General features: G+C 43.2%; 1 protein-coding gene across 1 annotated transcript in view; it reads right to left on the minus strand.

The window, feature by feature from the left end:
* Positions 1 to 15,109, minus strand: part of LOC144792912 (maestro heat-like repeat-containing protein family member 1) — a 70,461-nt gene that overhangs the window by 34,327 nt on the left and 21,025 nt on the right. Inside the window, exons 10-12 of the mRNA XM_078668114.1 lie at positions 14,902 to 15,043; positions 11,938 to 11,990; positions 10,684 to 10,791 (exon numbers count right to left, since the gene is read on the minus strand). Coding sequence (XP_078524240.1) covers positions 10,684 to 10,791; positions 11,938 to 11,990; positions 14,902 to 15,043 — 303 coding nt within the window. The remainder of the gene's footprint in view (positions 1 to 10,683; positions 10,792 to 11,937; positions 11,991 to 14,901; positions 15,044 to 15,109) is intronic.

Genomic DNA, 15,109 nt, shown 5'->3' on the forward strand with positions numbered 1-15,109 from the left:
ATCGCAGGGCCACATTGTATACAGAGGCAGCAGCTAAATATGATCGCTACTGCAATACTTAAAAAGGACAGGACTTTCCATCCCCATGCGGAAATTATATTCCAGAACCAACCGGACCATGTCCAGGTGCCTAGATCTTGGTGTAACAGATGGGCAATTTTATGGAGTCTGGTTATAGCTGAATAAACAGACGGCGCGTTATTTGGAATGAAAATACAACAACTGGATCCGAGAATTCTACAGGCCCCGCCCCTATCGGCCAGTATGACGTCAAGGACGAGACGATTCTGTAAAACGACAATTCTCATAAAGGATTGCTCTTCAGTTAAGTTACCTAGAGCAGAGGCAGTCTCATCTACTACTGCTTCAAGGGTTCTTGTTAACCTACGGATTAGCTTACTATTTACAACTGTACCTAAATAAGGGAAAACACCTTTATCTATATCAATGAATTGCTCTGCGGCGGTTTCAGTATAATCGACAATCGGGAGGTTTCTCTTGTGTCTAGTGTGTACTAAGAAAGAATTCCTATGATAGTCAGGTGGGGCTAGAAAAACAGGTGGCAGTAGGAAAGCAATGTAACAGGTTCCCTCCCAATCGAGGGGCAGACGGACATATGCAGTTTGACCACAAATAAAATAAGAATGACGTGAAGCTTTGAAAATAGATTTCCCACTGTCACTATACTGGATAACAGTAGTACATTCACTATGACCTATATATACAGAACCATAACTACGGACACATAATTCGCCTTTGACTGGTAGTACTGAAATAGCGGGTGAGTCTGGAGTAGTATCAGACTGAACATTCAGAACCATGAAATTCGACGAATAATTTCCTAAATTATATACTTCGTTTTCTAAATCTAAACCTGTTCTGTGGGGGAAACCTTGCTTGTCTGGGAAACATGTACTGTTAAGAAAAGACATATCTGTTGAGGATGACGTTAACGTGGACCATGCTCCACACGAACCATTGTGTGAGAATGGATAAGGAAAGAGTGGCAGAACTCCCTTCGGTGTCTGGAAAGGGGGGAGTCGACCACACACCCAACAATTAGTGGCATTGCTGGTCTGGTGTGAATAATGTAACATACGGATAAATGTGTTATTACGCATGGCGAGGCGGTATGCATATTCGTGAGGAGGCAGATCACTAAACGTGTGCTCTACTGTAGCATGAGCAGACATATTTACATGAGGAACTGAAAAACACAGATAGAAAGCATAGCTGGTGCAGGAAATCATTATGCTGATGAATAATATGAAACTCAGAAAAACGATACATTTGATTGAGCTTTGACTGACTCTCTCACTATGGGGGTCTATTTTATACATGTCAGAAACAGTCTAACCGTTTCACCTAGGGGAGGACTTATACAATCAAACTGGCTGACTTATTAGACCTGAGCTTTAACTTATACTCCTGTTGCGGAGTTTTCTCTAACAAGGGAGGGGTTGTAATAAAGTCTTGTGCGGGACAGTCCTTTAAAACAATGTTCTGGCAATCCTTCGAATCCTGGGAAATGTTCTCGGAAATGCTTTTGAAGACTGGTTTCGGTCCTTTGAAAAGTTTTACATGAGAAAGGTGGACCCACCCCTTCCTGCCTTCCAACTTGACGGCAGTCCGGGTGGTCAAGAGGACCTGACGTGGCTCCTTCCAACGTGGTTCCAGCGGACTTGATCTGTCAAAATTTCTGATCATCACTAGGGAGCCTGGAACGATCTCGTGCGGTGCCACCTCGGTATTGTCTGGAAATGCGGCGGCAACCTGTGAACGACATGAGTTGAGGGCAGACATCAAGGAAGCTAGGTAATCTGTCAACATATTACATGAAACATCGGTAATACTTCGGGGTCTAGGAGTACCCCACATATTAGGGGGGCGGCCGAAAACGACCTCATACGGGGACAGACCTGATCTGGAATGTACGACCATGCGCATGTAAAACAGAGCGACTGGCAAAGCTACTAACCAATCCACACCCTTGTCTTTACATACTTTTGCTATACGGATTTTCAGAGTCTGATTATGCCTTTCGACTAGTCCAGCTGCTTCTGGATGGCGTACACAATGGAACTTCCACTGGTACCCTAACAAAAGGGAAACGTGTTTCATGAGTTCAGATGAGAATGGCTGGCCGTTATCAGAATATACGACTCTAGGGAGTCCATATCTAGGGAAGAATTCACGAACCAACTGCTTGGCAGTGGTCGCGGCTGTGTAATCTGGGACTGGATATGCTTCTGTCCATCTGGACAAGGCGCATACAACTACAAGGACATACTTGAAACCTCGACATCGCTCCATTTGAATATAATCCATCTGGAGGACCTCAAAAGGGTGGTCAGGGGGCTGGAAACCACCTTGTTCCACCGGGACACTTTTACCTGGATTAAACTGATAACATATCATACAGGTACGGACTTTCTGCTTGGCTGCAGCTCGTAAATGCTTGTTGAACCAAATGTTCTGGATACTGTCTAACATAGCTTTTTCTCCTAAATGTGCTGGACTATGTGCGGTATTGATAATGACTTGAACCATAGAATCGGGGAGAAACCATGTGGCTCTACCCTTCGTTAACCATCCTTGATCTGTCTGGACCCCTCCTTGTACAGACCATTTCTTGATTTCATCGGGAGTAGCATGTGACTGGATATCTATGACATCTTGAGTAGGGTCCTTAACTGTCATGCATGTAATCGGATCTGGAGTATGTGTCTGTGTCTGATTAACTGGAATGTCTGGAGTCTGTGCTGTAAGCTTGGCTGTGCGGTCTGCTAAATCATTACCTTGGGAAATAATGTCAGTAACTTTCGTATGTGCTTTGCACTTCATGATAGCAATAAATGTCGGTAAATGTATGGCATCTAACAGGGCTTGAATAAGGAGACCATGCTGAATCTTGGTTCCATGAGAAGTCATAAAACCTCTCTCCTGCCAGAGCACTCCGAAGTCGTGTACAACTCCGAATGCGTAACGTGAATCTGTGTAAACATTAACCTTCAGGTTCTTGGCATGTATACAGGCTTGTGTCAGAGCGACTAGCTCTGCTGCTTGAGCGGACAGGGTATCAATACGGTGTGTTTCAATAACTTCAGTGTCAGTAGTCACTGCATACGCGGCGACTAGTTCTCCTGTACTAGTTCTCATACATGAACCATCCACATAAAGTGTCAGGTCAGGATCTGGTAACGGAATATCTGTCAGGTCTTGTCTTGGCTTTGTCGTAATGTTAACTACTTCCACACAATCATGTGTGTCTGGATTTGAACTAACTGATGGTAACAGTGCAGCAGGATTCAGGACGTTGCAGCGTCTAATTTCTATGTGTGGCTGGAACAGTGTCAATTCATAACCTGTTAAACGTGCAATTGTCAAGTGCTGAGTTTGTGTTCGGTTTAAAAGAACTTCTACTGAATGTGGGACCTGTACTGTCAAGGAATGTCCTAAAACTATAGAATCACTTTGTCTGATAGCTAGTGCTGTGGCTGCAACTGACTTGAGGCACGCAGGCAACGCCTGGGCGACTGGATCTAATGTGCTCGAAAAATAAGCACAGGGCTTGTATTGACCTGCTTGATCTTGTGTGAGGACAGATAATGCTGTACCTTCGCGTTCAGTAACGAAAAGTGTAAAAGGCTTACTGTAGTTCGGTGTAGCTAGAACTGGAGCTTGACATAGGGCTTTCTTTAACTCGTTAAAACTAAGTGTATGGTCAGATGTCCAAGGGAGGACAGTCGATACGGCTGCCTCCTGTGTCGTTAACTGTATCAGTGGCTTGGCTAGGAATGCATACTGGGGAATCCATTGTCTACAATAAGAAGTAAGGCCGATAAAGGCACGTACCTCCTTCTGGGTTCTGGGCTGGGGAAGACTCGCTATTAACTGGATACGGTCGGGTGTCAACTGCCTACCCCTCTTGGACAGCAAGTGTCCTAAGTATACCACTTGCTGGACACAGAATTGAAGCTTCGAAGGTGACACCTTGTGCCCCATCTCGGCTAGAAAATACAGAACCGTAAGTGATGCACACTCGCAGTCACGTTCAGAACGGGCTGTGATCAGTAGATCATCGACATACTGGAGCAGGGCAGTGTCAGTTGGCATGTGAATGTTGTCTAGTTGTCTCTTGAGTGCTTGACTGTAAATACTAGGGCTTTCTGTGAAACCTTGAGGAGCGCGTGTAAACATATAGCTCCTTCCATTTAAACAAAATCCGAAAAGAAACTGGCTGTCTGGATGAATAGGAACACTAAAAAATGCATTCTTGAGGTCTATGACAGTGAAAAACATGGCTTCGGAATCAATGGCTGTTAACAGGGAAGAAATGTCTGGAACAACTGGGTACTGAGGAATAATACATTTATTAAGCTCTCGTAAATCAATCACTAATCGATATACTGGGGGTGCATTCGGATCAGTACGTTTCATGACTGGAATGATCGGAGAATTGCATACATTGGAGTCAGTTTCTACAACTACTCCTTGAGCCATGAGCTCGTCAATAATTTTGGATAAGGCTGCTACAGCCTCAGGTGGCAATCTGTACTGCCTGATTCGTGGTAACACTACACCTGGTTTGAGAGTCACACGATAGGGTGTGATTTGCATGTAACCTACATCAGTTGGACCTTGCGCCCATAAATGCTGCGGAACATTAGACAATCTTGAATCGAAATCTCGTAATACATAGTGACCCTTGAAGTCACGTAGGAACAGACGTATTCCCTCTGGGGAACAGCAAATAACTGCACCTAACTCTTTCAGTGTCTTAATACCTAATAGATTTTCTGGACATGACTTAGTAAGTAACAGATCAGTAGTACGGGACAATGGACCTACTTCTAGAGTAACTGGCTTAGATATTTCATTAACTATGGGTTTTCCTGAAAATCCAAGGGAAACATTTCTTGAGCCTGAGAGCGGAGCCCCTGGAACTTCGGCGTGACTAATTGTGGTCCTACTTGCCCCTGTATCGATCAAAAACTTTCTGTCTTTCCCTAATACTTGACTATGAACATAGGGACCTTCTTGGTCTACAGGTATCTCGATGAGAGGCAAGCCTACCTCCCTCTCTAGGCTGTTTCATGAATATGACTGGTACTCTGGATACTCGGACTGTGCATACTGGTACATCTGCGATGTAACGTGCTGTGTTGCAGCAATAGGCTGCGGTACTGTAACTGTCTGTAGTGCATTCTGTAGCTGGGGAGTCTGTGAAACTTGTTCTTGTCTCGACGGACGTGGTCTTTCTTTAGTCTTACCAGTAGCTATGTTGTGTTTCAGAACTGCACACTCGTTTATAAAATGACCTGGCTGTTTACAATAATTGCAGTTCCCTTTAACGGGAGCTGCAGGGTGACTGGCTTGATTCGGACCTCTCTTCTGACTGTCTTGAGGAATAGATTGTGCAACTAGCACTTTCATTTTCGTGTCTTTCATACGTTTTCTTTCGTGTTCTTGCTCTTCTCTAATTCTATTCTGGTGATACTGAAGCATCTGGAGCATCTGGGACGGAGTATTTGCTTGCCAGGTGCTTTCGACTTTCAAAACTCGGTTTTTAATTTGTGGACTTGAATTCTCGACTAATTTGGTAACGAAAAGATGAGGGTATGACTCACTACTTGTCTTGAGACCACTGTTAATACTGAAACATTTCTCAAATCTAGAATAAAAATCACTAATATCCTCTTCTTGTTTCTGTTTACAGGCTGAGATTGCATCCCAGTCTTCTTTCCTAGTTGTCAATAATCTGGGTAAAACTTGAATCAATAACTCTGGTAATTCTTTACATTTATCTCCAAGACCGGTACCTGGTACTCGTGCCTTGTCTTCAGCTTCTAGAGCTGCCCAATCGATCTTTTTCTCTCCCACCTCCCATTCTTTTTCCTTTAACTTTTCATACACCCCTGCGGGTAGCAGGACCTTTAACATTTTAATGATATCTGGGTAAGTGTATTCTCCCATACGGAGCATGTCTTTTAATTCTCTATGGAACCCTGCTGGATCTTTGTCGTGACAGGGGATTAACTTCTTCATTTCAAGAAGTTCCATCTTTGATATCGGAGTGTATACAAACACTCGTTGCATTACGCCACCCGCCCCTTGGACTGGGTGGACTTCTCGTAGCGGATTCTGTCTGTCTATGTAGAATGGTTTACTTTCTGGGGGTGAGACATGAACAAAATGCGGGTTCAGGAACGTTCTATACTTGTGGCGCTGTTCTAGAATGACACTAATTAAATCGGTACCTAGACCTCTCCATCTGTACTGGAGTAACTCGTTCAGGATATCGTGCAACGGGCCTGGATCAGAATGTTGACCCTCATACAGGGTAATGAGGTGCTGGATCATATACATACCCACCAGTCGTTGCTCGGCTGGGGGCAGTTTCAGAAACATTTGTGCCACTATTTCGTCTGGAAAAGTGGTAGAATCAGTAATCCATCGGACTGCTGATCGGGCTAGTTCTTGTTCATGCATAGTACTTAGTTCACTGTAACCGACTCGTGATTTCAGAATGTGATCGGTAGCTTGAAATACTTGTTCTAGGGAACCTTGTTCTGGTGCTAGATGATGAAAAATAGACTTAGGTTCTGGACGTAAATGGCGATCTGGAAATCTGGATTTTCCTACATACGCTATTCTGGCGGGATTCTCGTCTTCCTCTTCAGGATCAGAGATACTTTCTTTCTCGCTTACTTGTGCTGCTTTACGCTGTTCGTGTAACCTTATTATTTCTTTACGAATTTTCTTGTACATACTTTCCATGGCACTAATGGTCTTGTGCTTACCCTCGGCTATATTATCACTCCACCTTGTTAGAATTCTCATTTCGGCGGGATCCTTAGACGGGTAATCTTGTTCTCTTATTAAACAATTGATCAGGAACTTTAATATCATGAGCTGAATCTCGGCTTTCCTTTGAGACATAATTTCGCCAATGCTTTCTGGATCATCCCCTGTACGGATGAAACGATATATTCTGTCTAGATCTTCTTTCATATTTGGTAAGGTGACTAGATACTCGGTCACCCTTCTTACGCGTACGGAATATAAAACCATATTATACTCGCCTGGGACTGTGTCATAGACACATTCAGTAAGGGCTTGCCTGATTTCTGTAACAGACTTATTACTTTTAGGAGTACGCTGTGATGCTTGAGCATGTAATTCGAGTGCTGATAAACGCTTGTGTGGCGGTGGGGTTTGAGGAGGACCTCCTCCTACGGCCCCTAGACTAGAATCGTCGACTGACATTCTTCGTGCTTGCAGGGTCGGTAATTGTAACGTGGGCTGAACTTGTATGGCAGGCTGACCCGGGGGTACCGTAACAGGTACTCCGGTGTCTGGAGGAACGGGAAGTGCCTGATTTACAGGGACAGGTGGAGCGCGAACTGGATTTGCATATTCTGGAACTGTGTCGTCCAGATAGGACGAAATAAAAATATCAGCTGCGGTCGGTTTGTGACGTAGCTTGGTCGGAACTAATGGTGGCGGGAAATTACTGGGTGCCTCTGGGGTCGCTTTTGGCAAGCCTTCGGCAAGGAGAGGATACATACCCTTAATAAGGGCATGCCTCTGTCTGTCTGACTGTTCGACTTTGACTTGTTCACCTATCTCGATTAATTCTCTTTCTTGGGCTCGTTCTTGGGATTCTCTACTTAACTCTGACTTTCTGACTTCCTTTTCCGTTCTTCTATGCGCTTCCTTACGCCATAACTCGATGGCATCTTTCTGTGACTGTCTGGCTTTCTTTTTCCATAATGCTTCTTCTACTCGCATGATACATTCGGCATCCCATGTACCCGATACGGGCCATCTATACTTTTCTTCTAACTGTTTGGTATACTCTACCCATAAATCTAGATACAATATGGCGCTTATGCCATGTTTCTGATACATAAAGTGACCTGGACTGTCCCTAGGCGGAACAGGAACTGCTGCTTCCAGCAGACCCTTTCTAGTTTTTAACTGACGTAACTTGGAAAAGAGCGGCATTCTAAACTTGAATCGGAACACAATACAATACACGAAAAACAATAACAATTGGGAAAACAATTCAGGCATACCACGACATTGGAAATACATTAAACAATATCATAACATAACAGTTCGAACAGAATACTACCTGGAAATACTGAAAACAGAAACAGAACAGAATTCTCGAGAACGGAACAGACTAGAGTTACTGGATGCACTGCTGTAACAGTACGGAACATACCGGTCCCATAAAGGAACGCATCAAGACCCGTATCCACCTAGGTGAACACTTCGTTTTTGGGCTTGGGTACCACCAACCCACGGACCAGGAGTCAATTTAGACTGACCCTGTCTAGACACTACCCCAGCAATGGTACTCACCGGGCAGCACGGAACGGAAAGCCTCGAACGGGACTGGACTACGACGGACTTCGGACTTCGGACTTCAGTTACGGGTGGGCCTCCGGATACCTCGGACCTTGGACTCTCGGCTTGGGCTCTGGTCGGGACTCGCCGCGTTCCTCCACCGTCTCGTTCGGATGCTGGACCGCCTCCTCCGTCTCCTCCGTGGGCCTGAGGGATACTTGAAGCAGAAATATCTGCACTTGGCCAGTATGGTTCCGTCACGACTGCAGAGGGTCAGGGGGTCGGCGTGGCTTCACCGACGCGTGGGGAAAGGGCAAGTCCCTATTCGGGCGCCATTATGTGGTAAATAAATAAATAATACCCTATTTTTGACTAGACTTATAGCATAACAGATAGCTCAATAAATAAGAGTCAAGATTCGAGGTAGTAGGAGTTTCTGCAGGTTTATTACAGCATAAGGACAGGATCAGGACAACCTGCATAGGAACAGAATGACAGGGCCCAGCAGGACAACTGGGGCCCAGCAGGGGAAAAGAGGCCCAGCAGCTGCTGGGGCTAGGTCTGGGATGAGCGCGCTAACATTTAATAACAAAACATTGACTTATATACATAGCGCAAACACATAGCATTACATTGCAGTAGGCGTAACAGTAGGTGGAGTAGAAGGCGTGACGCGTAGCAGTCGCGAGAGATAACAGTAAAAAGAGGTGTAACTGGGCGTATACATAGACATGTGATGCAAACGTAACAGAATATGTCATGAATGGGCGGAAACTTTGGAGGGGGCTACCTAAGGAGCCGGGACCTCTAACCTAATGGTGCGCGAAAACTGGCAATGACGTGTTACTAGGAGAAGCTGGGGGCTACGAACTCTGTGCTAGGAGCAGAGACTAAAGTCTGGAGGGTCGGAGCGACATGTACCTAAACCCTATCTGGTATCTAATGTTTAGGGAACATGTTGATATAAACTAGAAGTCATGAGGGGAAAAGCTAACTTGATTCTAAGACTGGACCATGCATTATTCTACATGTAGTGCGTGATGAAGAATACTAAATGACCATTAAATACAGTATTTCTCTAACATGGAGACGAGAAGGCTAGACAATGACGGAAACTGTTGATGCAGTTCAGTAGCTTAGGAATGCAGAGGAGGAGGACTGAACTGATAGCAGGAACTATAACATACTTTTGGCAGACTCAGAGGCAGAGCCGGGGTGCACCGGGCACTGCAAGGCAGGAAGTAAGTGAAGGGTCGAGGATACAGGTGGGGGCTGTATCGCTCCTTAGCGAGGCTTTCAGGAGACAGGAGCTGAATCTGTGATCCGGGCCCTTTTGAGGCCTGGAAACGGGGACTTTATAATTGAATAACGTGCACACTGAGAAACGTGGCAACATTACTTACATAGGCCTGATATTCGTAGTATTCACGAGGACTGGAAACTAACATACTAGAGGTGGACACAACTGTAATTGCGTCATTAATCAGGCATGGGGAATAACATATGCATATTGGTCATGCACACATAACATATGATGGATGAGGCGTAGGGACACAGAACATGGCAAAATTTACTTTTCCACAACGCCCCTGTCTTAGCCCCAACCAAATTATATTTTTTTAATCCTACCAAGGGAACCATCACATTACAGTTCAGTTTGGTATCTCTTAGATAGTTTTAGTCTTCCTTTACTTCACTGTACACATTTACTCCACCCCTCACATTCAAAATGCCCTTAGACAAGCACTTCTCATCAGACAGCAAAAATAAAAAGATCTCCCCTAAAGTGGCCCTTCGTGGGGCCCGTAGGGCATTATAGCGCTGGACCTATGAGAAGCAAGCCCACTATAAAGCATTACATCCTCAGTGATGTGTGAGGGCACCAAGAAATAATCCTTAAGATTCCCCCTTCTTTGCCCGCCTTCCTTTCTTCTTTGCTTTTTGATAGGAACAATACCTCCACTGCTTTTTGCATGAATATGGCCTCACATCCCCTGAATGGGGATTGGCTCTAACATGAAGACTACCTATTGGCTAAAGGAGATCCATTAGGGAAATGAGTATAGCCCTGAAATGTTGTGGCTTTTATTGATTCAAGTGGAGAGGATTACCTCAGGGAGTTCATCTCCATCTGCTTCTTAGTAGGTCAGTCCTTCCAGGGAGTGTGAGAACCATACCTGATTTTCCCAACAGGCTAAGCCCAATGCTGTGCACCCATATTATAAAAATTACTTTTACTAATGGAATACACAGTTTTACCCTTCTCCGACTTTGTGTTAAATTGACTTCCCCAATGGTTCAATACTGACCCTTGAGAGCACTAACCTCCTCATTCACATGATGGGCAAAACTGTCAATCTGTTCGGTGAGTTCTTCCATAAAAGAGACATGCCATTCTCTGTATGGGGCTTGTTTTAGGATAGTCCCCAGGAACTGCAAGGAAAACAGTGAGAGACTTTAATGCAGTAATAGAAACGTAAATGCAGTATCCACGGCTGATGTCTGCAGTGATTTTGAGAAGATAAGGGTAAACAAACTTCAGCTAACAACCTCTGTAATGACGAAATTATATTTGGACAGAAGAACCAGAGAACACATACAGCAATGCTTAAATAGTGTGGTGTGATATCAGTGCTCAGAAGAAACAGGAGGCCTTGACAGTGGCCGTGATTTACACAGAAACACATGCAACAAAACCATGCTGCCCACAAATTATTGTGAAAAGAGCAACAGTGCAGCCATCCAGACAGAAAACACATTGGGACTATGCAACAATATCACATACTTAGAAACAGAATGCAAAAAAATGTTGGGTATCCAGCAAGGGGGGCAGAATGTAAATTTCGTGTTAACAAGGTTGAAGACTGAACACAAGGAACATACAATTGCATCTCAGGAGCACAATAGAAGCTCAGTGGAGTGTGATGGCCTGGCAAAACATACAGTGACAGAGTGACAATTCAAATGAAGATAGGGAGCATGGATCGTGTGCCAATCTGATTGCAGAATATGAACTTACTGATAATGTGGAATGCAGTGGGAAGAGTGATAGTGAGACAATCCAGGGAAAGAAGAACATTGTGCTAGTGTGACTATCCTGGGGGATAAAAACGAGTCGGAGGAAACAATTACCAGTAAGGGGCTACATTTGTAGCCCTGTGCAACAACAGTCAGATTTATGAGTAATGCAATGATCACTGTAGAGCCTGTAATTTGCCTCGGTAAAACATGCAGATAAACTCCGATACATGTATGGCTAGGTGTCGTAAGCATGCAATTTCCAGTTTTATGAATGTCAACTTGGGCCAATAAGGTTTTTAATGCTTCTGCTAGATATTGCATATTAGGGAAATGTTATGTACCGAGTACAGCTGCTCCCCCTCTGTGCCCAATCATAATCAACATCATAGTAACGATCATAATCCATAGAAATAATAGGGATATGGTGAGAATATTGCAACCTCATAGCCACTATGATGGGGTGAATTTAATATCTGCATATATTCACGCTGAATGAGTGGCTAGGGAAAACAAAGAGACAAGCGTCATGTGTGACATTCATTAGCAATTCATCCTTACTAAAACAAGCGTGCATTTCCACTTTGCCAAGTCAAAGGTTCTTTCCCTGGAAGCTGAAATAGAAGTTGGTAAAAAAGAAATATATGTAAGTAAAAGTGAATAGCAAGCAACATTTCAAAGGCAATGTGCTTACATACCAAGCACTAGCAGAAGAAGATTCACACAATTCAAAGTGTGCAAAATGTGTTTGTTGGCTCAGCCTGTCCTGGGAATTGAGTTCAAGGTCATTAGTTGTTCATGTGCCCTTGATGTCACTCTTAGCTCCTTATAGCTGGTTGTAATTTTAGGTTTATGTATTCTGGTTTCCTTTCTTATATAACAGAAAGGTCACCACACCACTTGTTTGCAGAATATCAGTTTATTACAGAGCTACTGCCAATAAGCATTTCAGCTGTCAGATGAAGCCTTGATCACATAGGGGATCGCCGTTGCGGTTCAGAGTAAAAAAGTGCATATGTGCTCTAAAATTACAAACACATAGAAAAATACTCCTTTATTATATCAAAGACCAAAATATTTTGTAACACTTCTTAATTTGCTATAATACTCAATGTACCCCAATATAGTCCTAGGTAGTCGCACAAGCTTTTACCGACATTTGTCCTACCTTGCTCTACATAACAGTTCTGGCCCTGACCTTTTACCTAGTTAGATGCTGCATAAATGTTGTGTAGTTTTCTCAAAAAACTAGCCTAATTTATTATGCATGAGGATTCTTAGTATCACAGCAGGATTACAATCTTGTGCATAATAACTCTGTATAAGAGTCACCACTATCGTCATCCTTGGCTGACATGCCCACAGTACCATGGCACATCTAGGTAGAATCCCTGATGGTACCTTTCAGGTATATAAGTACCACATCTTTGCTGGGCAAGCCGGAGGAGAAAAAGATTCTATGCTGACATGCTGACACGAGACGCTGAAATCCCTGCATGCAGACACTCCAGTTAGCAGTCGTCTGAGATTACTTGTGGGTTGTCCACTCGAGACCAAGATGGGGTCCTTTGCTTTCTCACATCAGGTATTGGGGTTTGCTCTTTCCTAGGAGGTTCTTGGCTATACACCAACACACATGCTAGGTACACTTAGGTACATCTAGTTAGGGTTTGCATCATAGGAGTACGCACTATTAACTTCATGTATTTATATGTCTGCATATATTCACTATTTTAGCACCATGGTAGAATTCTACTTTTTATTTCCTCTATTGGTGCTTGTAATCGTCTATATCTGTTTCTGTCTCGTGGTTGTTGCAGCACATGTATTTTATGCTAGAATGACTCTGGTTCAATAAATACTTATTGAAAACGCCCCCACTATTTAGTCTGTGTATCTCTCTGAGATAAAGTGAGCACAAGTGACCTAGCAAAAAGTAGTGTACTGTTTCCATGATCCCTGAGGGGTCAAGGTTCTCATGTTCGATAGCTGCCAGAAACTATTCTCTCCTTGGTAAGGTTGTGGGGCTTATAGTGGCACTGTGAGCTAGCTGGTCTACATACTAACATATCATTTGGGGGTGTCTGGAATCAGTCTGGACACCAATCCCATAGTTTATGTTGTCTAAAACGTGGAGATCCTTTATAGAGTTGTAGGAACTACCCGACTAATTCACATAAGTGACATTATAATTTGCAATTAATTCTACCTTAAAAACACAATAAAACACTTCTGCATGAAATCTGCTACACAGGCTGAAATATAAATCTTGTTTTTCAGAAAACAAGGGTGTCTAACCTTACAGAAATATGTATCAATCAATTTATTAACAATATAATATCACCAACTTTTCTAAATGTTCCTCCATGTGAACTTCTCACATAGTAGGATTCAATTATGCAACATTTAAAACATTACTTTTAACTGCAACATATGGTTGTACCAGAGTTCTAACATTTTCTTTCATATTAATTGGTGTGAAATACCCTGTTCATCCTTAGTCATCACACAAACAATGTTATGCCCGAGTAGACTAATCTAACCTACCATGTACCCTGTCTAATGCCTACTTCTAATACAAACGCAGAGAGAGCGTTTGGTGTTTATAAATGTGTGTGCAAAATCTCTTCTGTATTGAGGCCACCAGGGGTCTTTGTTTCAAGTTTAGTCATTAGAAGAGTTGTGCTACTGATTTGTTACAATAAGTCACAATTGAAATAAAGGAAAAGGTGCCAAAACAGGTAGTGCTCTAAAATAATGTTGACCTTGGATATACTGAAGCAATATTTTTTTCTATGTTTATGGATTTTTTTTGGCACATATGTACTTTAAAACACTGAATCAAGATGCCGCATTCTTATGTGATCAAGGCTGCGTCTAACAGATGAAGCGCTTCATGGCAGAAGCTTTGTATTAAACTGATTTTTTTGGCAAACCAATGTGTCAACTGCCTTTCTGTTATATGCGGAAGTAACCCAGAACTTGCAAGAAGATACCTGACTCCGTTTCTGTTATTGCCTCATTCGGTTTAGAGTATGGCATCGGCATCGGCCAGCTACAAAGAAAGACTGTGACTATTTCTTTTTTTGCTTACTTATACAAGCCTTCAGCCAGACCTCCTCATCTGCTGGTCTAACGTGTCCTATCATTCACATTCTCTTCTGTCCTCCACAGCATACTTCATGGGCCAATTCTGCCGTTGGCTAACTTCACTGTGAACAATGGCGTTCTGCTTTTTCACAAGGAGCACATCCACACACAAAATATTTTCATTTAGTTCCAGGGTCAACAATAAGAATGTGACCTTTTGAGACCAAAACAGTATTTTTTATCTTGGTATGTACCTGGCATCACCTCCCACAATACAAGTTGATAAAAACCGTGAAAAAAACATGAGTGGACAAGGTCTATAAGCTAGCAGCCAACACCAGACTTAATGGCTTTGTCATTGGTCAATGGTTGTTTGAAATGCCATTAATACTTGTTTAAATTATGTTCTCACAGGTTCATGCTTTGGGGTCTCACCTTCTAAATATGTTATCAGTGGGGGGATCTTCATTCTGAGGAGTTTTGCTAGAAATGGGTAATTTGCAGGAATCAGGCGCTCGAGAAGAGCCAAGACTGAAGTTCCCCTTTCGACATCCCAGCGAGGATATGAAGAAACTACCTGAAAACCCACAACAAAGAATTCAGAAAGTGATACTTTCATGAGTTCCTATTCTCTAGCCTTTAA

The sequence above is a fragment of the Lissotriton helveticus genome, chromosome 11 (assembly GCF_964261635.1).
Source record: "Lissotriton helveticus chromosome 11, aLisHel1.1, whole genome shotgun sequence".
NCBI lineage: Eukaryota > Metazoa > Chordata > Amphibia > Caudata > Salamandridae > Lissotriton > Lissotriton helveticus.